General features: G+C 41.6%; 1 protein-coding gene across 1 annotated transcript in view; it reads right to left on the bottom strand.

The window, feature by feature from the left end:
• The window catches only part of ect2 (epithelial cell transforming 2), a 137,069-nt gene that overhangs the window by 62,389 nt on the left and 56,169 nt on the right, over positions 1–18,511 (bottom strand). Inside the window, exons 12-16 of the mRNA XM_088426629.1 lie at positions 11,019–11,244; positions 7,618–7,736; positions 5,688–5,807; positions 5,517–5,585; positions 1,836–1,946 (exon numbers count right to left, since the gene is read on the bottom strand). Coding sequence (XP_088282755.1) covers positions 1,836–1,946; positions 5,517–5,585; positions 5,688–5,807; positions 7,618–7,736; positions 11,019–11,244 — 645 coding nt within the window. The remainder of the gene's footprint in view (positions 1–1,835; positions 1,947–5,516; positions 5,586–5,687; positions 5,808–7,617; positions 7,737–11,018; positions 11,245–18,511) is intronic.

Raw genomic sequence — 18,511 nt, 5'->3', positions numbered from 1 at the left:
GATGGCTTGCTTAGAGTTGGAGGGAGATTGAGTAAAGCAGCAATGCCTGAGGAGTCCAAACATCCTGTTATCCTCACAAAAGATCTCCATATATCTACACTTATACTAAAGCACATCCATGAACAGGTGGGTCATGGTGGAAGGAATCATGTTCTATCCAGACTGAGGAGAAAATACTGGATAACTAGTGCTCATGCAGCAACAAGAAAGATCCTGTCCGGCTGTGTGTTCTGCAGACGGCATAGAGGGAAATTAGGTGAGCAGAAGATGTCTGACTTACCCTTAGAGCGCATCATTGCCGGTCTTCCTCCATTTACCAACGTTGGAGTTGATTACTTTGGTCCAATTGAAATCAAGAGGGGACGCTCCATCAAAAAGCGCTATGGCGTCATTTTCACATGTATGGCATGCAGAGCAGTCCATTTGGAAGCTGCTTACACACGTTGGATACGGATTCCTGCATAAATGCTATACGCAGGTTTGTTTGCAGGAGAGGACCAATATCCCATTTGAGATCAGACAATGGAACCAATTTTATTGGTGCTAACAGAGAATTAAAGGAAGCTTTGGCTGCGTTAAACCACAGCAAAATTCAGTCTGCATTCCTGGAGGAAGGAATCCAGTGGAACTTCAACCCACCAACGGCCTCTCATCATGGAGGTGCATGGGAGCGCATCATAAGGATGATTCGGCGGATCTTGACATCAGTTCTACACCAGCAAACCTTGAATGATGAGGTATTTCAAACTGTGCTGTGTGAGGTCGAAGCTATTCTTAATGATTGTCCCATAACAAGGATATCTGGAGAGCCCAACGATCTGGAAGCTCTCACTCCCAACCACATTCTAACCATGAAAAGAACGCCAATTCTACCACCTGGACTATTTGAGAAGTCTGACCTCTACCTCCAAAGGAGATGGAAACAGGTCCAGTACATCTCCAACCTTTTCTGGAAACGGTGGCTCCGGGAGTACCTGCCTTTGCTACAGGAGCGGCAGAGGTGAGGAGAAGTCTTGTCCCAGGGGACATTGTATTGATCGCGGATGCAACAGCCCACGTGGATACTGGCTGCTGGGAAGGGTCTTAGAGATCTATGCTGACAAGAAGGGACTAGTGCATTCTGCACGAGTTAAAACAAAAACCAGCACACTGGACAGACCAATAACCAAGCTTTGCTTGATTCAAGAAGCAGACACTTAAGCTTCTAAAAGGTTTGTTTTGTTTTCGTTTACATGACTTGTTGGCTCCATTTATGTTAATATTGGTTTGAATTGTTCACGGTCTCCTGCCGTTCTTAATTAGGGGCCGGTGTGTTGGAGCTAAAAAGCTTTTTGTGTATTCTAATTTGTTTATATTAAGAAAGATATTATATTATATTAACAAATTGTCTGAAGACATGCCAATATATTGGTGGGTGGAACCATGGTTGCCATGGTTACATAAATACGTGCCAGTTGGTGATTGCACAAAGGTGCGACAGGGCAAGACGCAAACAGTTTTCGACCGTGCGTGGTCTTTAAGGTAGATTTTCAGTTTGGTTTGTAACCCGAATTATTGTTTTATCAAGATATTGAATGAAAGGAATGTTGACGAAATAAACGGATCGGCATATCCAACGCAAGAGACTATTAAAATTATTTGATCGACGCACACGTCAAAAAAAAACTTACCCAGTTGCCCTGCTGTCCAGCCTATAGGCAAAGGCTGTATATATATATATATATATATATATAAGGATAGTTGGGCCACTATTTTGCAGCAATTATAGAATATGAACTGCATGATGTGTCAAAGTATGTAAAGCCCATCAAACACGCACACAGAATCTTACATACCTTTAAGAAAGCATGGAAGCGTGGCTTTTGTTTCTCACACTGAACAACAGTATCCTTGCTCATTTCAAAAAAGTTCACAAAGGGAGGGTAGGCCTTCACAAGCTCCTTTGACTAAAAAAATAAAAGGAGGGACAAATGAGATAGAAAAAAGTTAGATCATCAGGATTGGTAATCTTTGCTGAAAATGGCCACAAATCATTTCTACTTAGAGGGCCAGATAGGAATTTTAAATGCAAAATTATGATACTGTCTGTCTGTATTTATATGCCTTTCAGGCTGTACCAGGAATGGCTGGACGTATACACACACACACACACACACACACACACACACACACGCACACACACACACAAAAATGCTCTGGGTGTGGAAGATTATATCAAGCAGTGGTGAGCAAACTAAGGCTCATGGGCCAGATCAGGCCCGTTGTTTTGTTAAATCTGATTAATCTAAGATGGTAAAGATTTAGTGTTCGATGTGAATGATTCCAGTCTTTTCATTTTCACTTGTACTGACAGCCATTTTTAATTGTTATTATTGAAGTCCAGTCCAATCTTATTTACACATATTACTTATACATATTTGACAGGACAACGCTGCAGTTTTAAAGAAAATATACCATTAGCTGACACTTTTCCTCAAAGCAAGCTGCTTACACCAGCAACTTTTCAAAACAAGTACGCACGGCGACCGCTGACAGGTTGGTAGCTAGCTTACAGGCTTTGCAAATCTTTATTTGAGCAACTGCCATCCAAGAAGCAAGCACAAAGACATTAAACTACCTGCATTCAAACTAGCAAATACGAGCAAATGTTTCCCCAAAGGGGACTTTCTTAAAGAGCTTCTCACCTGCCTTCCTTTAGCCATTAACCTACTAATAACTTAGTGCAGCTGGAGTAAGCGGAGGACGTTGGATTATTCTCTGAACGAGCTGTTTGATGTTCTTCTTTATTTCCCCAATCATTCTGCATTGGTTTGATACTTTGTGTAAAAACCTTTAATCGTTGAGTAAATACAATCCTTGTTATTCTGTTGCACCTCAGTTACTTTTACAAGTTACAACCTATCTCTGTTTTCTGTTTCTATTTTATATTGCTTTGCCATTTGTCGTTGTCCTTTTGTTGCTTCAGTTTCTCTCCCTGTGGTGGTTGTTTTGTTTTTGTAGTTTCACATTTCCCTTGTCATTTTTTGTTGTGTTTTATATACTAGTCGAGTTTTTGTTTTGTTCATAATTGTTTTTGCTGTATCACTCACATGCTCCTTTTATTATTAACACTAGAAGTGGACCTTCTAGTGTTAATAATAAAAGGAGCATTTGGCTCTACGACCTATAAAGACCAACGGGTGCCAATTGGCACCAAATATTTTAGCTAACACCCTAAATCACCTGGGATCATTTTTTTGTTGTGATGTTTTATATACTAGTCGAGTTTTTGTTTTGTTCGTAATCCTTTTTGCTGTATCTCTCACGTGCTTTTTTTATTATTAACACTAGAAGTTCCAGCATTTGGCTCTACTACCTATAAAGACCACCGGGTGCCAACTGGCACCAAAGATTTTAGCTAACACCCTAAATCACCTGTGATCATTTTTTGTTGTGATGTTTTATATACTAGTCGAGTTTTTGTTTTGTTTGTAATCGTTTTTGCTGTATCTCTCACATGCTCCTTTTATTATTAACACAAGAAGGTCCAGCATTTGGCTCTACTTCCTATAAAGACCACCAGGTGCCAATTGGCACCAAAGATTTTAGCTAACACCCGAAATCACCTGTGAACGGCTAACTGTTATGTAAATTGAACAAAGAGAAGTTGCACACTCACTTTATCTTGTTGGGGGAGCACCAGACATGATAATGCGGTCATTATGTGGGGGTGGAAGAGCTTGCACAGACCCGTCTTTTGAAAACTTCATTCAAGATAAGAAAGGCTGACTTTGCAACACAATTTTATCTTGCTGAGAGAGCAACACATAAGTTTTTACTCTGATGGTGAGATTTATTGATAAAAATGGACAAAATAATCATAAAAATATATATCGTATATGCATCATCAGGGTGCAGTCAGTTTTTGTGAGTAAACACATTTCAACAGTCATTCACAATCCAGTCGACCTTATATCTTCGAAGCGGGTTCAGGACATTATTCAAATGATCTGTGGGTTTCCCAGGTTTGCTGACCTTTAGTGATGGTACCCTGGTGACTCGATGCAAGAGTCCACCCCCAGAAAGTAAATGGAGGCTGCAAGAAGGCCCAACACTCTTTACATGGTGCTAAGTGGACAAATAAAAAAGTAAAAAAAAAAAACAAAACTGAAAAATGCACCACTTTTATTGCATTTTTTACCTTGTTGGAAAAGAAATATGAAAAAGGGAATAATGGGAAACAGAATCTTACCTGAAGACAGTGGAAGGTTTATGTCTTCTCTTTCTGAGTCACTGTGATTTACTTAACTCGAGATCATTTCCAATGCCTGTTGAGCATTGAGTCTTCTCTGCAGTTTTGTTCTTTAGGGGCTTGCACGCCATATAATTCTTGAGAATTCCCAATCGTAATGCAATCTCCATCCAACAGGCCATTTCAATAGGTCAATTTGCATGTGTTTACACCTGGTTGCAAATGTGAACAAGTTGTTTGCTTGCTACATGAACAACCTCCAACAATCTTGTTTTTATGTCTCTTAGAGTCTGCCATAGTTAGTCTCAAGCAAGGGAAATCTGCATTTGTACAAACTTATGGAATGATAATGTGAATCATTAAAGCATCATACAAAGGTAATCTCATTTAGATGCAAACATGACCTAATATAAAAGTCACAGAGATTATTTCTATTGAATTTGCATCCACGCTATTTATGGATGTTTATGTTGACACATTGCCTGGGTGTGTGGATATGAAAAAGCCTCATTGGCTTCTGACACACCCATGCACATTTTTTTGACTGTTTTTGTTTTGTGTTTTTCTCCTCATGCTGTATTTTACTTCTTGTGTGTTTGGCTGTATTTGTAATGAACTGTATGTTTTGTATACAACAAACTAAACAATTCTTATCTTGAATGAGGTTTTCAAAAGAGGGGTCTGTGCAAGCTCTTCAACCCCCACGAAAAAACACATCTCAGAAACCCCACACTGGATGTCCAGATAACGACGACATTTGCATCCATGATGCTCCCCCCAGCAAGATAAAAGTTGTTTTGCAACTTTTCTTCTGTTTACATAACAAAGTTAGCCATTCACAGGTGATTCAGGATGCGAACTATAATCCTTGGTGCCATTTGGCACTCTGGAGGTCTTTATAGGTAGAAGTGCCAAATGGCACCTCTCTGGTCTTTCTAGTGTTAAAGATTGTTTTACTTTGTTACTTTGAGTGTGCAGTTTTTGAATTCACTGTTTTGACTCATCAGGTGGTGACGGAAAGCGGGAGCATCTTACTCCAGATTCACTAAGGAAGTAATAAGGCATACATGTGTGTTTGTTAACAAATGCCACTCTTTGAATAAAGACATTAAATGTCTAATATAATACTTTCCGGATGCACTGTAAAGAAACTATACAAAGCTTCTGGAAACTGCAAATATGTGAGATAATAACTCATCAGTAAATCATATTACTGCATGCACAACAGTATGAGAAAAACCTACTATTGTGTACTGTATAATTTAAACAAAAAATGTTCTCTTACATATTTAAGGATAATATCTCCAACACTATTTTCTTCTGACCATTCTCTCAGAAGGCTTTCGAAGTCACTCTGAAAACAGAAAAAATAACCACCAAAATTAACAAATAAGTATTTGTTCCTTAACTTACTGTGCCAAAACTAGGTATAGTACAGTATGTGAGTGCATAGAACCTTTATTCTGGTGTGAACCTCATAGATGTCAGGAATACATCCAAAAATGGTCTTAATTTCTTCTGGAGCAAGAATGGCTCCCCCAACTTGACCATCTTGTTCAAGTGGAAGCTTGAAAATCTGCAAAAATGAAATTATGCGTGCACTGTTTCATCGATTTGAAGAAATCCTAAGGACTGCATAAATATAATGTCAAGAGTACTTAAAACACATTTTAACCATCCAGCATTGTTTTCATCACCTATCAGCATATTCAAATAAATGTGTTTTAACACATAAGCATTTGGAAAATGGTATGTGGTTACTCATGCGGTCACGTGGTCAAGGACAGTAAACCACAGTGAGCTTGGGATGACATTAAAAAATGAAATACTGAACACATACATCAAAATAAAAAATGTAAAAAAAAAAAAATCAGTAAGTTGACTGGGTCCATCATTCACCATTCAACAGCAGTGAGTAAATGGGAATTAAATGGACTTTCACTTATATCGCGCTTTTCTACTTTTGGTACTCAAAAGCGCTTTATACTAACTAGTTGTGTACCTACCTATGCTGCAGATCAGGAGCAACATATTTCAAGACGTCATTGTCATTTAAAATGTGCTTCCATCATCAGTTTGTCCGTTTACAGTTTGTCACTGGTAATTTTGGATGTCAATACATTTTCTTTTCAGTTAGGAACAAAAAAAGGTCATACTGTGGCAAGGCGAAGAAACCACATGTTGCTGTTCAAGTGTTTTTTACTCTTCGCATGCCGTCAAAAAACTGTACAACATTGTCCAAATCATCAAAGATAAAGCCACCAGGTTCAAAGCATCAAAGGTTCATTCCAACATGCCTACTAGGTGAGAGACATGGATACGCCAACCGATGGAAAATCAAATTAGACTGAAATGATTAAAAGAGGGGTGGCTCTGTGGCGCAGTGAATAGCATGTCGGCCTCACAGTTAAATGGACCCGAATTCAAATCAGCTTCCATACGGACGATCTTCGTCAAATTGCCAAAGGTGATGGCAGCTGTCATCTAATGTTCGCTTCGTCCTCAATGTAGCAAACGGTGGATTCGTTCACTCCCAAATAGCGGGCCACGGCCGTGTAACTTTTCCCCTTGAGAAGTATCACCTTCTTAGCAATTGTCATAATTTTTTGCAGACGTTTCGGCTCAGTACAAGCCTTCGTGGGAGCAGCACGCTTGGGACCTATTGCAAAAGTTCAAAAGGCAATGAAAAAAAAAATCCTTGAAGTCATGAATCTGCATAATGGAAAAAAAATCTGTGATGTGGCAAATTCACAATAATGGAACAGTGAAGTAGGGAGGGTTTACTATACCCTGATACCAACAATGTCTAAATATACTTTGCGGCATACTCTGTTGCTCACTGATAATGCAAACTTGAACTGATTCTGTTGTGTTTTCTGCTTTTAAATTGTGTCTTTTGTTTAGGCCGAGTGCACAGTCCCCTTGTCTTAAAGGATGCCTTTTACAGTAGGCTGACCACGAAGGCTTTATAACCAGCCGGCGCAGGAGAGCGTGTTGCCGGGTTATTGCTTTGCCACGCTCCAATCAGCCTAGTTGTCTATTGTCTAGTCTATTGTTTTCTCATCCCGCGTTCTTCTTCGTCGAGGCACTTTGGGTTTGTACTTTGTGACTTTGATTTGATACTTTACCTTTTGGGAATGTTTTTGTTTCCACGCCTGGCGTGCGCTTTCAGTGAATTAACTATCATTGACTATCCACATTCCTCGTGTGGTTGGCTCGTCCTGAACCCGCTCAGGTTCCGCGGTTATTCTTAATAGATTAAGGGAAGAGGGACAAAATGGTGTCCTATTGTAAACTAATTTTTCTGTGTGTGCCGTCAAGTTGTCAGGATAAAAATTTGAAAACCAGCTTTACAGCAAATGTAGTGTGCTGTAAACACACGTTACCTGGAGTATTGTGTTCAAAATGTCGACATAGTTGCTTTCAGTTTGATAGAGCTCCATGGAAACTTGCCACCGGGCTGATTGCTTGTTTAGGACTGCACTCTTTGTTGACACCAAACTCTCTAGAATAACAAAAAAATAATGAAGAACAATAGGCTTCAAATGCATCAATCATCTAAAAAAAACACAAGTGATGGATGTAGCAATTTTCCAAAAGTATTTAAGTCACATGAATACATGTCATGATATTTATCAGAGTACCGCATTGAGCAAGTGAACACAAGCACACACTTTTTTAAATTGAACACTTGCAGGAAGCGGGTTCCCTGTCAGAAACATTCCAGGACAAGAGATATATTTCAAAAAGATATATTTCAAGTCCCAGGAGTTTACCTTTTTAGTGTGTTACAAGGATTGCCAGGATGGTCCATTGTTCACAAACGATCTTAATTTATGTATCTTTGAGGATCATGATATTACATTGCTTTTTCAGTTTTAACAATTTGCTTTGGAGAAATTAGTAATACTGTAATGTATAAACCTGTGTTCAAGATTCAAGTTTCAAGAGATTCAAGAGATTTATTCCCATATGTGTAGTTGTACCACAAAATGAAATTCTTATTCTGTTCAATTCCCCAAGCAACAGACTACATTCCATAATTGAGCAGTCAATAAATAGCAATAAATAGCAATAAACAACAAACAGAGACAATGGTGCTAATAATGTAGTGCAGAATATTATAGTGCAAGATTTTTAGTGGAAGATATTTTTTATGCATGCAGTAGGTGGCAGATTGGTTCGTGAGAGAGTTGTTGAGTATCCGGATGGCTTGTGGGTAGAAGCTGTTTGTCGGTCTGGCAGCCCTGGCCCTCAGGCTCCTGTAGCGTCTGCCTGATGGCATACGTTTGGGATATCCTGCTTGGTTGGGTCCAAGCTCTACTCAAGGTCAACGCGCGAGGGTCGTTGGCCCATTAGTTCAAACTGTGTAGAAGCCTCATGGGTTTGCAACCTGCTCTGCTACAAGAATCTTTTTTTTTCTTGCTACTATAATATTGCCGTGTGTGACTGACGAGGGACTTGTACGTTGGTTCAGTCTGCTCACTTCTTATATCAAATTGAATGCTGGAACAACCTCAGCTAACATGAACTGCTGTTAGCTGCAGCAGGCACTGGCTGCTAACAGCCAACTGACTTCCACTCTCTAGCTCATCCCGTTACGGTAATTATTGTAACTAAGAAAAATTCAAACAGATCGTTTTGTGGGTGTGTCTTGTCCTTGATAATGTTGCATGTTCTCGTTGTGTTTGTACACACACACACACAAAAAAAAAAAAGTTTTTAGGTAATTGCCTTTATTTTCTGTTGCCGTCAAACTGCATCCCTGCAATGCGTCACGACAATGCTGGTCAGCTGTTGGTCGGCCTCACTCGTTTCAGTGGCGGAATGGTAAACTTTTGTTCTATCGTGAGCGGTTACAAAACCGTATTTATAAGGCATTTTACTGCTTAATTCAAACTTGAATGGGTTAGCCATGGGTCCCGAGATTGCTAGTGATGTTAAAGAGAGAAGTAAGAAGATGATTTATACGTAAACAAAGCTGTAAATTACAGTAATCCCCATTTATCATGGTTAATGGGGACCAGAACACCCCCATTAAAGTGAATTAGGCCACTATGCCCACTTTTGGACATAGTACATCCATAAAGCATAAGAAATGTGTTTCATCAAACCTTTCAAATTTGCGGGGGTAATCTTTTGTGACAGTGGGGGTATCCTCTCAATGTGACCCATACGCTTTGGCTGCCTTAACCAATCACGTTCTCATGTTCACTTTCTGGTTTATTATTGTCTTGATGTGACTCACACTCTTTGGCTGCCTTGGCAAATTGCGACGATGATGCTACTTTCATGGAGCAAACAAGCGATAGAGCAAACAAGCGAAGTCGGCTGCCTGAGAGGTTTTTGGCTTTTTAAACGAGCCGACGCCAATGTGAGACTGACAGACAAAACAAGACTATTAAGGGGGAAATAGACTCATCAACATGAAATGATATTAGTTAATACACATAGTAGTTGAACGATTGATTTGAAATAATCTACTATCACTCGATGGTAATTTCAAATCAGTCATCTTTCAAAATATTGTGCATTTATACTATGAATAAAAAAAATCTAAAAAAATGGCTTTTACCAAAAAGATTTTTAAATGATATATTTTAGAGCAGTAATTTTAATACAGTGATATTTTTGCTCAAGGTCTTATGACAACGTCAGACTGTGATATCGTCCCACGTCTACTCACATTCAAAATAAATGTTACAAATGTGACTGATAATTCTCCCAATCAACTCAGAGATGAACAAACTGACACACTTTTCATGCTTTGCACACAAAATTAAGCTGCTCATTTGAAAAAGTTTATTTTCATCTCCCGTTTCTCATGAATGTACCGAGAAATATTAATATTTTTCATTTGGGCAACAGTTTTTCACATTTTGGTACTGTAATTTTCTTGGAAATCACAATGTATCTTGTTCTACCTTTTTAAAATTTTTGTTTTTTATAATATAACATTTATGTAATTTGTATCTAGCTTCAAAGAGTAGCGGTTGTCGACATGATATTTTTTGGGGAAAAAGGCATGTTCCTTCCAAATCAAAACTTAGTAGATGTAGATAAAAAGAACAAAGAAACTGTTTCCATCTTTTTACTCTGTCTTGCAAAGTAGACTTAATTTGTATGATGATTATTTGCAAATCTATACAGTGAAGCAGAAATCATTTTTTGATTGTGTTTGTTTTGTTGTAATGCGATTTCATCGGCAGGATCTAGTTATTAAAAAAAAATAAAAGCCTATTTGTAAAAGTGCTATCGTCAAGCCCAACATCAACTCTGCAATTTTGTTAGTATCAGTGACAAGTCAAGTGACACACAATAAGGCAACAATAAGCCAAAACGAAACGCTTCAGAAGATCGAGAAGAGGAACAAATGTTGACATATTGAAGCTGAGTAAACTTTTCTACCAAAATGGAATATTATATCAATGTATCAATCTATGAAGACAATGATGACGGAGGCCACATGTGTAAATATAATCTATTATTTCAACACAATTTATATTTGTTAATATCTGTTGTTGGTTTTTGCTCATATCTTATAAATGCAGTTTGAACCTTAAATGTTGTCCTTTTAACTGCGCAACTCCAAACCTTTCTGTTGCAACCCATAGTTATTTTGTAGTGCGAGTCCCGGAGAGCAAAACTTTTCAGAGATAAAATGAACACTGGTGTAGTACAAAAGTAAGGATTTTAGTAATGCAATAAAACTAATAGCCACATTGGTAATACGATAATGATCAAGAGCCAACCCGCTTATTAAAAGAAAACTGAAGTTTTCTCTTACCTGCAAAGGCTTTACATGTGTTAGGCATGACTGTATTGTCTAGCAAGGAGCCCAAAGCCTGCAAATGTTTTGTTGATGTCCTTTTAGGGGGCAATGGAAAAGGCATCATCTTTGTCTCCTTTGCAAGTTGAGCAAGTGTATCCCTTAAATGTTGATGATTGTGCTTATTCACTGGGCTGGAAGGGGAATGAAATGACACAGCATCCTTCATTGCTGGGCTGGAAGTCTAAGGAAGAGAAGGAGGGGAGGTCATATCACCCCAAGAGTCAAGAATTATGATTCAACTTGCAAACCCAATTGCTTATCCAGCTGAAAGTAGACTGTTTAGTAGGACATTGTATCATGCAAATGAATAATTAACTATATGTATACAGTGGGCCCCCGGATAACGAACCCCCGTCTTACGTATTTTTCATCTTACGACGTGGACCGCGGTGTTTTTTTGTCCCCCTCTTACGCACAAACCTTTCGTCTTACGAACCATCCAACATGCCGGTCAGTGTGGCCGCACTATTTTTTTTCGCTTTGCTGCATCAACAAAAGCAACATTTCTCACGTCACGGAAATGCCGATATGCTATTGGTCGATTAAGGCAGTCACGGAGATGCCGATATGCTATTGGCCGGCGTCACGTCAATCACAGAAATGCCGATATGCTATTGGTCGAACTTCCTCATCTTGCTCATCGAGCTGGTCAGTGTGTTGTGAAGACTTTGCAAACTTTCATCTGTTAGACATGGCTTCTAAAATTGCAAGTGGCAGTAAAGGAAGAAGTAAGAGGATGATGACATTAGAAACGAAGCAGGAGATAATAAAAAAATACGAAGGACGCGCACGCATAGTAAACCTTGCTAGTGAGTATGGCCGTAACCGCTCGGCAATCGCTACAATTCTCAAGAACAAGGAAGCTATGAAAGCAAGCAAGTCTTCTTAAGGCAAGACTTTCCTTGTCAGGGGATGGACCTCGGTCAACAACAAAATGGAGAGGCTTCTTCTTTAATGGATTAAAGAGAAGGAAATCGCCGGTGATATGTTCTTTTTTAAAAAAAGTTCTTGCTTAAAAATAAGTTCTCGTTTAAAAAAAGTTCTTGTTTAAGCAAAAGAAAAGGTCATTGTTTAAAAAAAGCTCTCGTTTGAAAAAAGTTCTTGTTTAAGAAAAAAAAAAATAATTCTGCGGGTTCGTCTCTGCTCCCCTCCGCCTCCACCCACCACCAGCTCAAGTCACATTGCCCCAAAGGTAAATGTCATTTTTCCTTTGTACATTTGTTATTTAATTTAACTGTACAGTAGATTATGTTACTAATTTTTAATATGTGTATAAAATCGTTTTTACCTAAGGTTTTTGCACGCGTTGAGCGCATTCACTAATTAACATAGGTTTGGATTGCCTGTCATACGGTGAATTCGAGTTACGAGCCTAGCCACTGAACGGATTAAGGTCGTAACACGGGGACCCACTGTATGTATATATATATATATATATATATATATATATATATATATATTGAAGGAAATTCATATTTTTCAAATTCAATATATCAATAAAATAGTGTGTACATGGAACTGTATTATTCTAATAAAGATTGAGACGATGTAATGTCAGTATAAAGCAGATATGGTCCTGGCCCAGGGGAAGTGGGGACAAGTCGGCACCTCCAAAAGGAACAGATGGCATCCCCCGACCAACTTTACACCAGGAACAAAAGGCTAGGTGTGGCCTTCAAGAGAAGATATCAGTCAGGGTTTTATGGTGCTCAGACTTCCTCCCGCTTCAAAGAATGGCCGGCAGAACAAAGACTTCTGAAGACACCATCCCCACTTAAACAGACACGCACGCACGTGCACACACACGCACACACTGACAGGCACGCACGCACGTGCACGCACACACACACACACCGACAGGCACGCACGCACGTGCACGCACACACACACACCGACAGGCACGCACGCAGGTGCACGCACACACACACACACCGACAGGCACGCACGCACGGGCACGCACACACACACACACACACTTGCAATCCACAGTGGGACTAGATGACCCGGAAGGGTATAAGAACTGAATGTTGAATGTGAAACGTTGCCATTTTCTGCTCCGACCCATTGCAGGACTGGCCCGAGGCCTCGTGTACTTTCCCACTCTGTCTGGATTAAATCAATTGTTTCACTATGTTGTGGTATGGGCGATCTTTCAACAAAAACGAACACGCTAGGAACTAGTTTAAGGCAAGAGGCTTTTTTCTAGATTCCTTCAGTTGGTGACCCCGACGTGATTCTTGGAAGATCAGGTTGAAAGGACAGAGGAGTGGGCAGAGATTTTGCCGGACTTTGGTCTCCCTGGTGCACCAACAGAAAGGTAAGCAGAAACCTGTTGTATATCCGAATTCTGCTGGATTGAGTATTCTAAATTTTGGGAGACTGAAGATATGGTGATATCTCTGTAAGTACTGTGTTTTATTTGATGACAACTAGGGATTTTACTGTGAGTACGATAATTTTATTTTGAAAAATTTTGTCAATAACGGCTAGGGATTTTACTGTGAGTACAATAATTTTAATTGGCGTTTAGTTCAACCGTGGTAACGAAGGACACGGCCCGCTTAATTTAACCGTGGTAACGAAGGACACGGCCCGCTTAATTTAACCGTGGTAACTATAGAGGACACGGATCGGTGTTTAGTTCAACCGTGGTAACGTCGGACACGGCCCGCTTAATTCAACCGTGGTAACTGTAGAGGGCACGGAGCGGTGTTTAGTTGAGCAGAGAGGATTGGATTGTGTCTCGTCGTAGCTGACGCTGCCCCCGGACGCGGGGGGGGCATTGCAACGTTTCCGTACACGTTGGGGATTTTGGGACCCTCAAAAACGGCTAGGGACTTTACTGTAAGTACAGTAATTATATTTTGGTTTTTAGTTTATCCGTGGTAACAAAGGACACGGTCCGCTTAATTCAACCGTGGTAACAGTAGAGGGCACGGAGCGGTGTTTAGTTGAGCGAAGAATTTGGTTAAAAAACGGCTAGGGACTTTACAATGAATATAATAATTTTATTTTGACTCTTAATTGAACCGTGGGAACCGTTAGAGGACACGGATAAGTGGTGAGTTTCGTGACGAAGGCTCCGTTGACGACAATCTCGAGAGATGAGTGCGACCCCAGTGAGCCAGGAGGAGGAATGGGCTGTAGAATGCCGTGAATTTGGTTGTGATAGGCATGGTATACGGTGGCATAAAACCCTGGATGGATAGTGGAAGAAACTAAAAAGTCAGTTGTTTGCATGTGTGGAAAAGGAGAAGCAAAAAGTAAAACAAGCAGAGTGGACAAAAGTGTGGGTGAAATGGAAGGAGGATAAAAAGGTTAATAGAGATAAATGTACATTTGCACATTTGGCTAAAGATTTTCAAATGGCAGAAAGAGAAGTCATTGCAGTGGAAAAAGAGTTGAGGGAGAAGATAAAGGAAAGTGGATGGATAAAGAGGAGAAATTTAACCAGAGAAATAAAGGAGTATGAAAAGTTGCAGCACAATTTGCATGAAATGTGTTTGATGATGACTGTTGTTTGATGATGGCTGCTGGTCAGGAGGAAAAACAGGGTCACTTTGACCCACTATTGGGGGGTTGCAAAACAGGGCAGGACCGCTGCACCCCCCGAGCACACTGAGCCATCCCAAACTGCATCTAATGGTCAAAGAGTAGCTTTGCTAGCCTCAGTTTACGAACTGGGTAAGGAAGGAATCTTTGTAGGGACTGCCAATACTGAAAGGACTGACAGACTAAAACTTGTTGTAGAGGACATTGGCGGGGGAAATCGACAGGAAATTGTGGTGACTGACCAGACGACCCCCCAACCCAAAGACATACAACTGGACAGAGCAGTTAGACAGGCGAACTGTGGACAATGTGCATCCCAAGGTCCAGAGTGGTTGTCCTTAGAGGACAAATTAAGAGCCAGTACGGTAAAAGATCACACGCAGCAGCAGGAGGGTGTAGACACAGACATTGAGACAGGGGAGGGGGGGAACCCATTGTTTGATTTCACACTCCCCCCTCCAACTGACCCCCACCTCCTGCCACATACATGCGACGCGCGCACTCAACAGAGGATGACTGGAGAAGACAAGAAACAAATGACAACAACTGTTTGAGCCCTAATTATAAAAAGAGTCAGATCAGACCACAATCTGGATTTCAAACTAGACCATCTGATAGATATACCCGACGAATGAGAAATTACCCCATGATACCAGCCCCTCGTGGGTTAGTTTGTCAAGAAATAACGTTGAAAAATTTAGATTTTTTGCAGAAGAGGCTCCCCGCATTAATGGGCGGCGCCAAGCCTTGGATCCAAGCTTTCAGGAGACACACTGATGGTATGAATTTGGCTTGCGGCGACATGGTAAGATTAATCCAGGCATGTTGTTCCTCAATTCACCAATCTGACGAAGTCCTGAGGCGTTCTGGCCTTGATATGGTTGAACCCGATTGGTTGTTTGCTCCTTTCACCATGCGACTGTTTGCTGTGCTCCAGGATCTCTTTCCTTCTTCCGCGTCAGCCGCAGCAAAACTTCCAGACTTCAAACCCTCCATGGATCCCGCTGCACCCCTCAATGCCTGCCAGGCCGCGTTGACAGATAAGACCAGTTCACATCCATCTTGCGACAAGCCGCTTTGCGTGATTTGTAGACATGTGCATCTAGACACACTTTCCATGGAGGTCAGCGAGAAGCTTTCTGAAGACCCTGATCTGCTGGAAGGTAATGACAGTTATTTTAATCAACATGTGACTCACCACATAAAATTATATGTTCACAGGCAAAACAAATCAGATGAGGGAGTGAAAGGAATGCAGGAACGGCTTCTGGGACTTCTATTAGCACAAGCGCGGAAAAAAGCAAAAAACACAAAGTCCAAAAAGGGGGTGGCAAATCAGCGGATGTGGATGGTTGAGGGACGGCCGGCGAGAGGCAGAGGGGCGTGTCGTGGAAGGGGGAACACCAACGGAGGTCAAGGCGGCTCTCGCCAAGCTCCAAATCAAGGCTGCTTCAGGTGTGAAAGTATGGACCATTGGTGGAGACAGTGCACGTTTCCTTGGCCAGAACAAAGCCAGCACCAGGGCCCTCCTCCCCCGAGGGGAGACAGAGGAAGACAACCTCCACGAAGCAAGGACTTGCACCCTGGCGACAGCAATAACTGAGCAAGCCACACCAACAGGCGGTCATCAGCCACCTCTATGCAGTTGACAATGACGGGGCCGAAGATGGGTTTTGTTGGTCTTCCCACCACTCTACCTGTCTCCACACCACAAAATGACTTCTTTTGCTGGACAAACTCTCACCCACCGTTTGGTGTTGACTGAAAATCAAACACCTATTCATCGCATGTGGCAAGACCTGTGAACAAAGACACAAGCAGCCATCTACATGAACTAAAGGAGGGAGGGAGTGTCTACTTGACTTTCCTCCGGTGGAAACCCTGAATCGACTTGTTCTCCTCCTGCCTCAGCCGACCCTCTCCATCTCACACTGTTGTATGCCTGCAACAATGATATAATTATTACGAAGCATTTCAAACAATCAAAGGCGATGAGTGGAAATTGGCTAGTCACCAAATTTTGTGGAGAAACACGGCATTGCGACGTACACATCACTGACAGATAAGCGATCTCCATTGTTCATGATAGGTGAGTCATTCACACCACACATAACTGGCTGTAGGAGCAGGCTGGGAGGCAGGTGAACTGGGACCCATGGTGTGGTAATGCCAATTGGCCAGTGATTGAACACAAAGTGAAATTTTCTTGGTAATGTATTCCCAGAGCACTGAATGTTTTTGTATCCAGGATTGACGCTGTGGATCCCGGGTTGCTGGAGCATGTCACACGCTCTCGATTTCACGGCAGGGAGCTCGCGGACCACAAGGACGCCGCTCCGCTTTTGGACAAGTTGCCGGACTCGTTGTGGTCCGGGGGCCCCGCTGACATAAGTTTTTGCCACCCCATTCTTTCGGTACCATTCAAAGTGACACATCATCATTTCGGCGTGCTCCAATGCACATGCGAACCTAAGTCGGCGGGTCGCATTATTAACACTTTAATTACTGTGGGAGGTCGAAGTCTTTGAGTTATCAAACTTCTCCTATAACACTCCCATTCTCCCAATTTTTGAAAGCGGATTGTGTAAATTACCATATGGCATGTGACCTTTGGAAAATTAACAAAAAGACTGAAAACCCCTTGCATTCTTGTGCCGCTATCAAACATCGCTGTTTGAGCGGGTTGAGCCCGACAATGCAATGGTTCACTGTGATTAAATTGGCTAATGCATTTTCTGACTGCTACTGGCAGAAGAGTAAAGACAATATTTTGCTATTAGATTTAACGGCTGTACATTACAATACACACACGTCTCCCAAGGCGGTAGGCCAAGCCCTGGGATTTTCGAAGTCAGTTTTTGCGCGAAGTGCGACAAACGGAAAAGGTACCGGAGGGCGCTATTTGATCCAAAATGTTGACAACGTCTTAATTGGTGAGTTGACTTAAATCCGTCTAACAACTACTTCTTTTTATCTTACTCGACTTGGTGAATTGGGGTTCAAAGTGTCACAGAACAGGTTACAGTGATGCGGACGACAAGTGCTATTTTTGACATGACTGCGTTGAGATGACGACCCGAGACTTAAAAGCCAGACAAGACTTTCGTGGTGTCCTCTCCGAGGGAATAGGGTCTCCTTCACCAACGGCTGTTGCTGGAGGAAAACTTTAGGACCTGCTTGTCAACGCCGCCGGTGTGGAGGCCCCTGACCCGGAGGAACCGACCTCAGACCTCCAGACCGTTTCGACGATCAGCGACTTCCGGCGGTGGAATTAAAGGCCCTGTGGGTAGCCCTTGAATTGGCAGAACGGTAAAAGGTGACAATTTTTTCTGATTTGACTTGTGTAGTTGGTTGCCTGTAAATGGACCTTTTCGCCTGGCAGTCAAGTGTTTGTTACAGCTACTAGAGATCTAGTGGCTCACATGGACTTGGTTGGACAATGTGAAGGACAGACCAGCAGAGGTGGCAGTCAGTGGCACGGGGAAAACCTAATCTACCAACGCAGAGACTAAAGCAGCTGTGAGTCACCAGTCTGAGGTGTCGGGACTTGGCGTTTAAAGAGGTAAAAGTGAGTTGAGTGTGAAGTGGTTACGTATGGAGAACAAATGAGGCTTTGGTTCAGCCCGCCGAGAGGGCCAAGACGTGTGGTGCTGCCACTTGGCGACTGCATGGTTGTGTATTGGACGACACCCATGGAGTGACCCACAAAAGTAATGTGTCCATATTGTCTAGACTCTGTCTGTCTAGTCACTGGTGGCACCCTGATCGGCTCGCTAAAAGTTTTAGTTTAGGAATTAGATATGGTTTGTCATGAAGGAGAAGAATTGTTGTATAAATGAATGGAGTGTATGGAATGTTAGACTTAGAGTGTGGGCCCCACGACTAAAACAAAATTA

The sequence above is a fragment of the Hippichthys cyanospilos genome, chromosome 10 (genome assembly GCF_059441005.1).
Source record: "Hippichthys cyanospilos isolate Australia breed blue-spotted pipefish chromosome 10, RoL_Hcya_1.0, whole genome shotgun sequence".
NCBI lineage: Eukaryota > Metazoa > Chordata > Actinopteri > Syngnathiformes > Syngnathidae > Hippichthys > Hippichthys cyanospilos.
The sequence above is the reverse complement of the archived record's forward strand: the minus strand, read 5'-3'. Positions and strand labels throughout refer to the sequence as shown.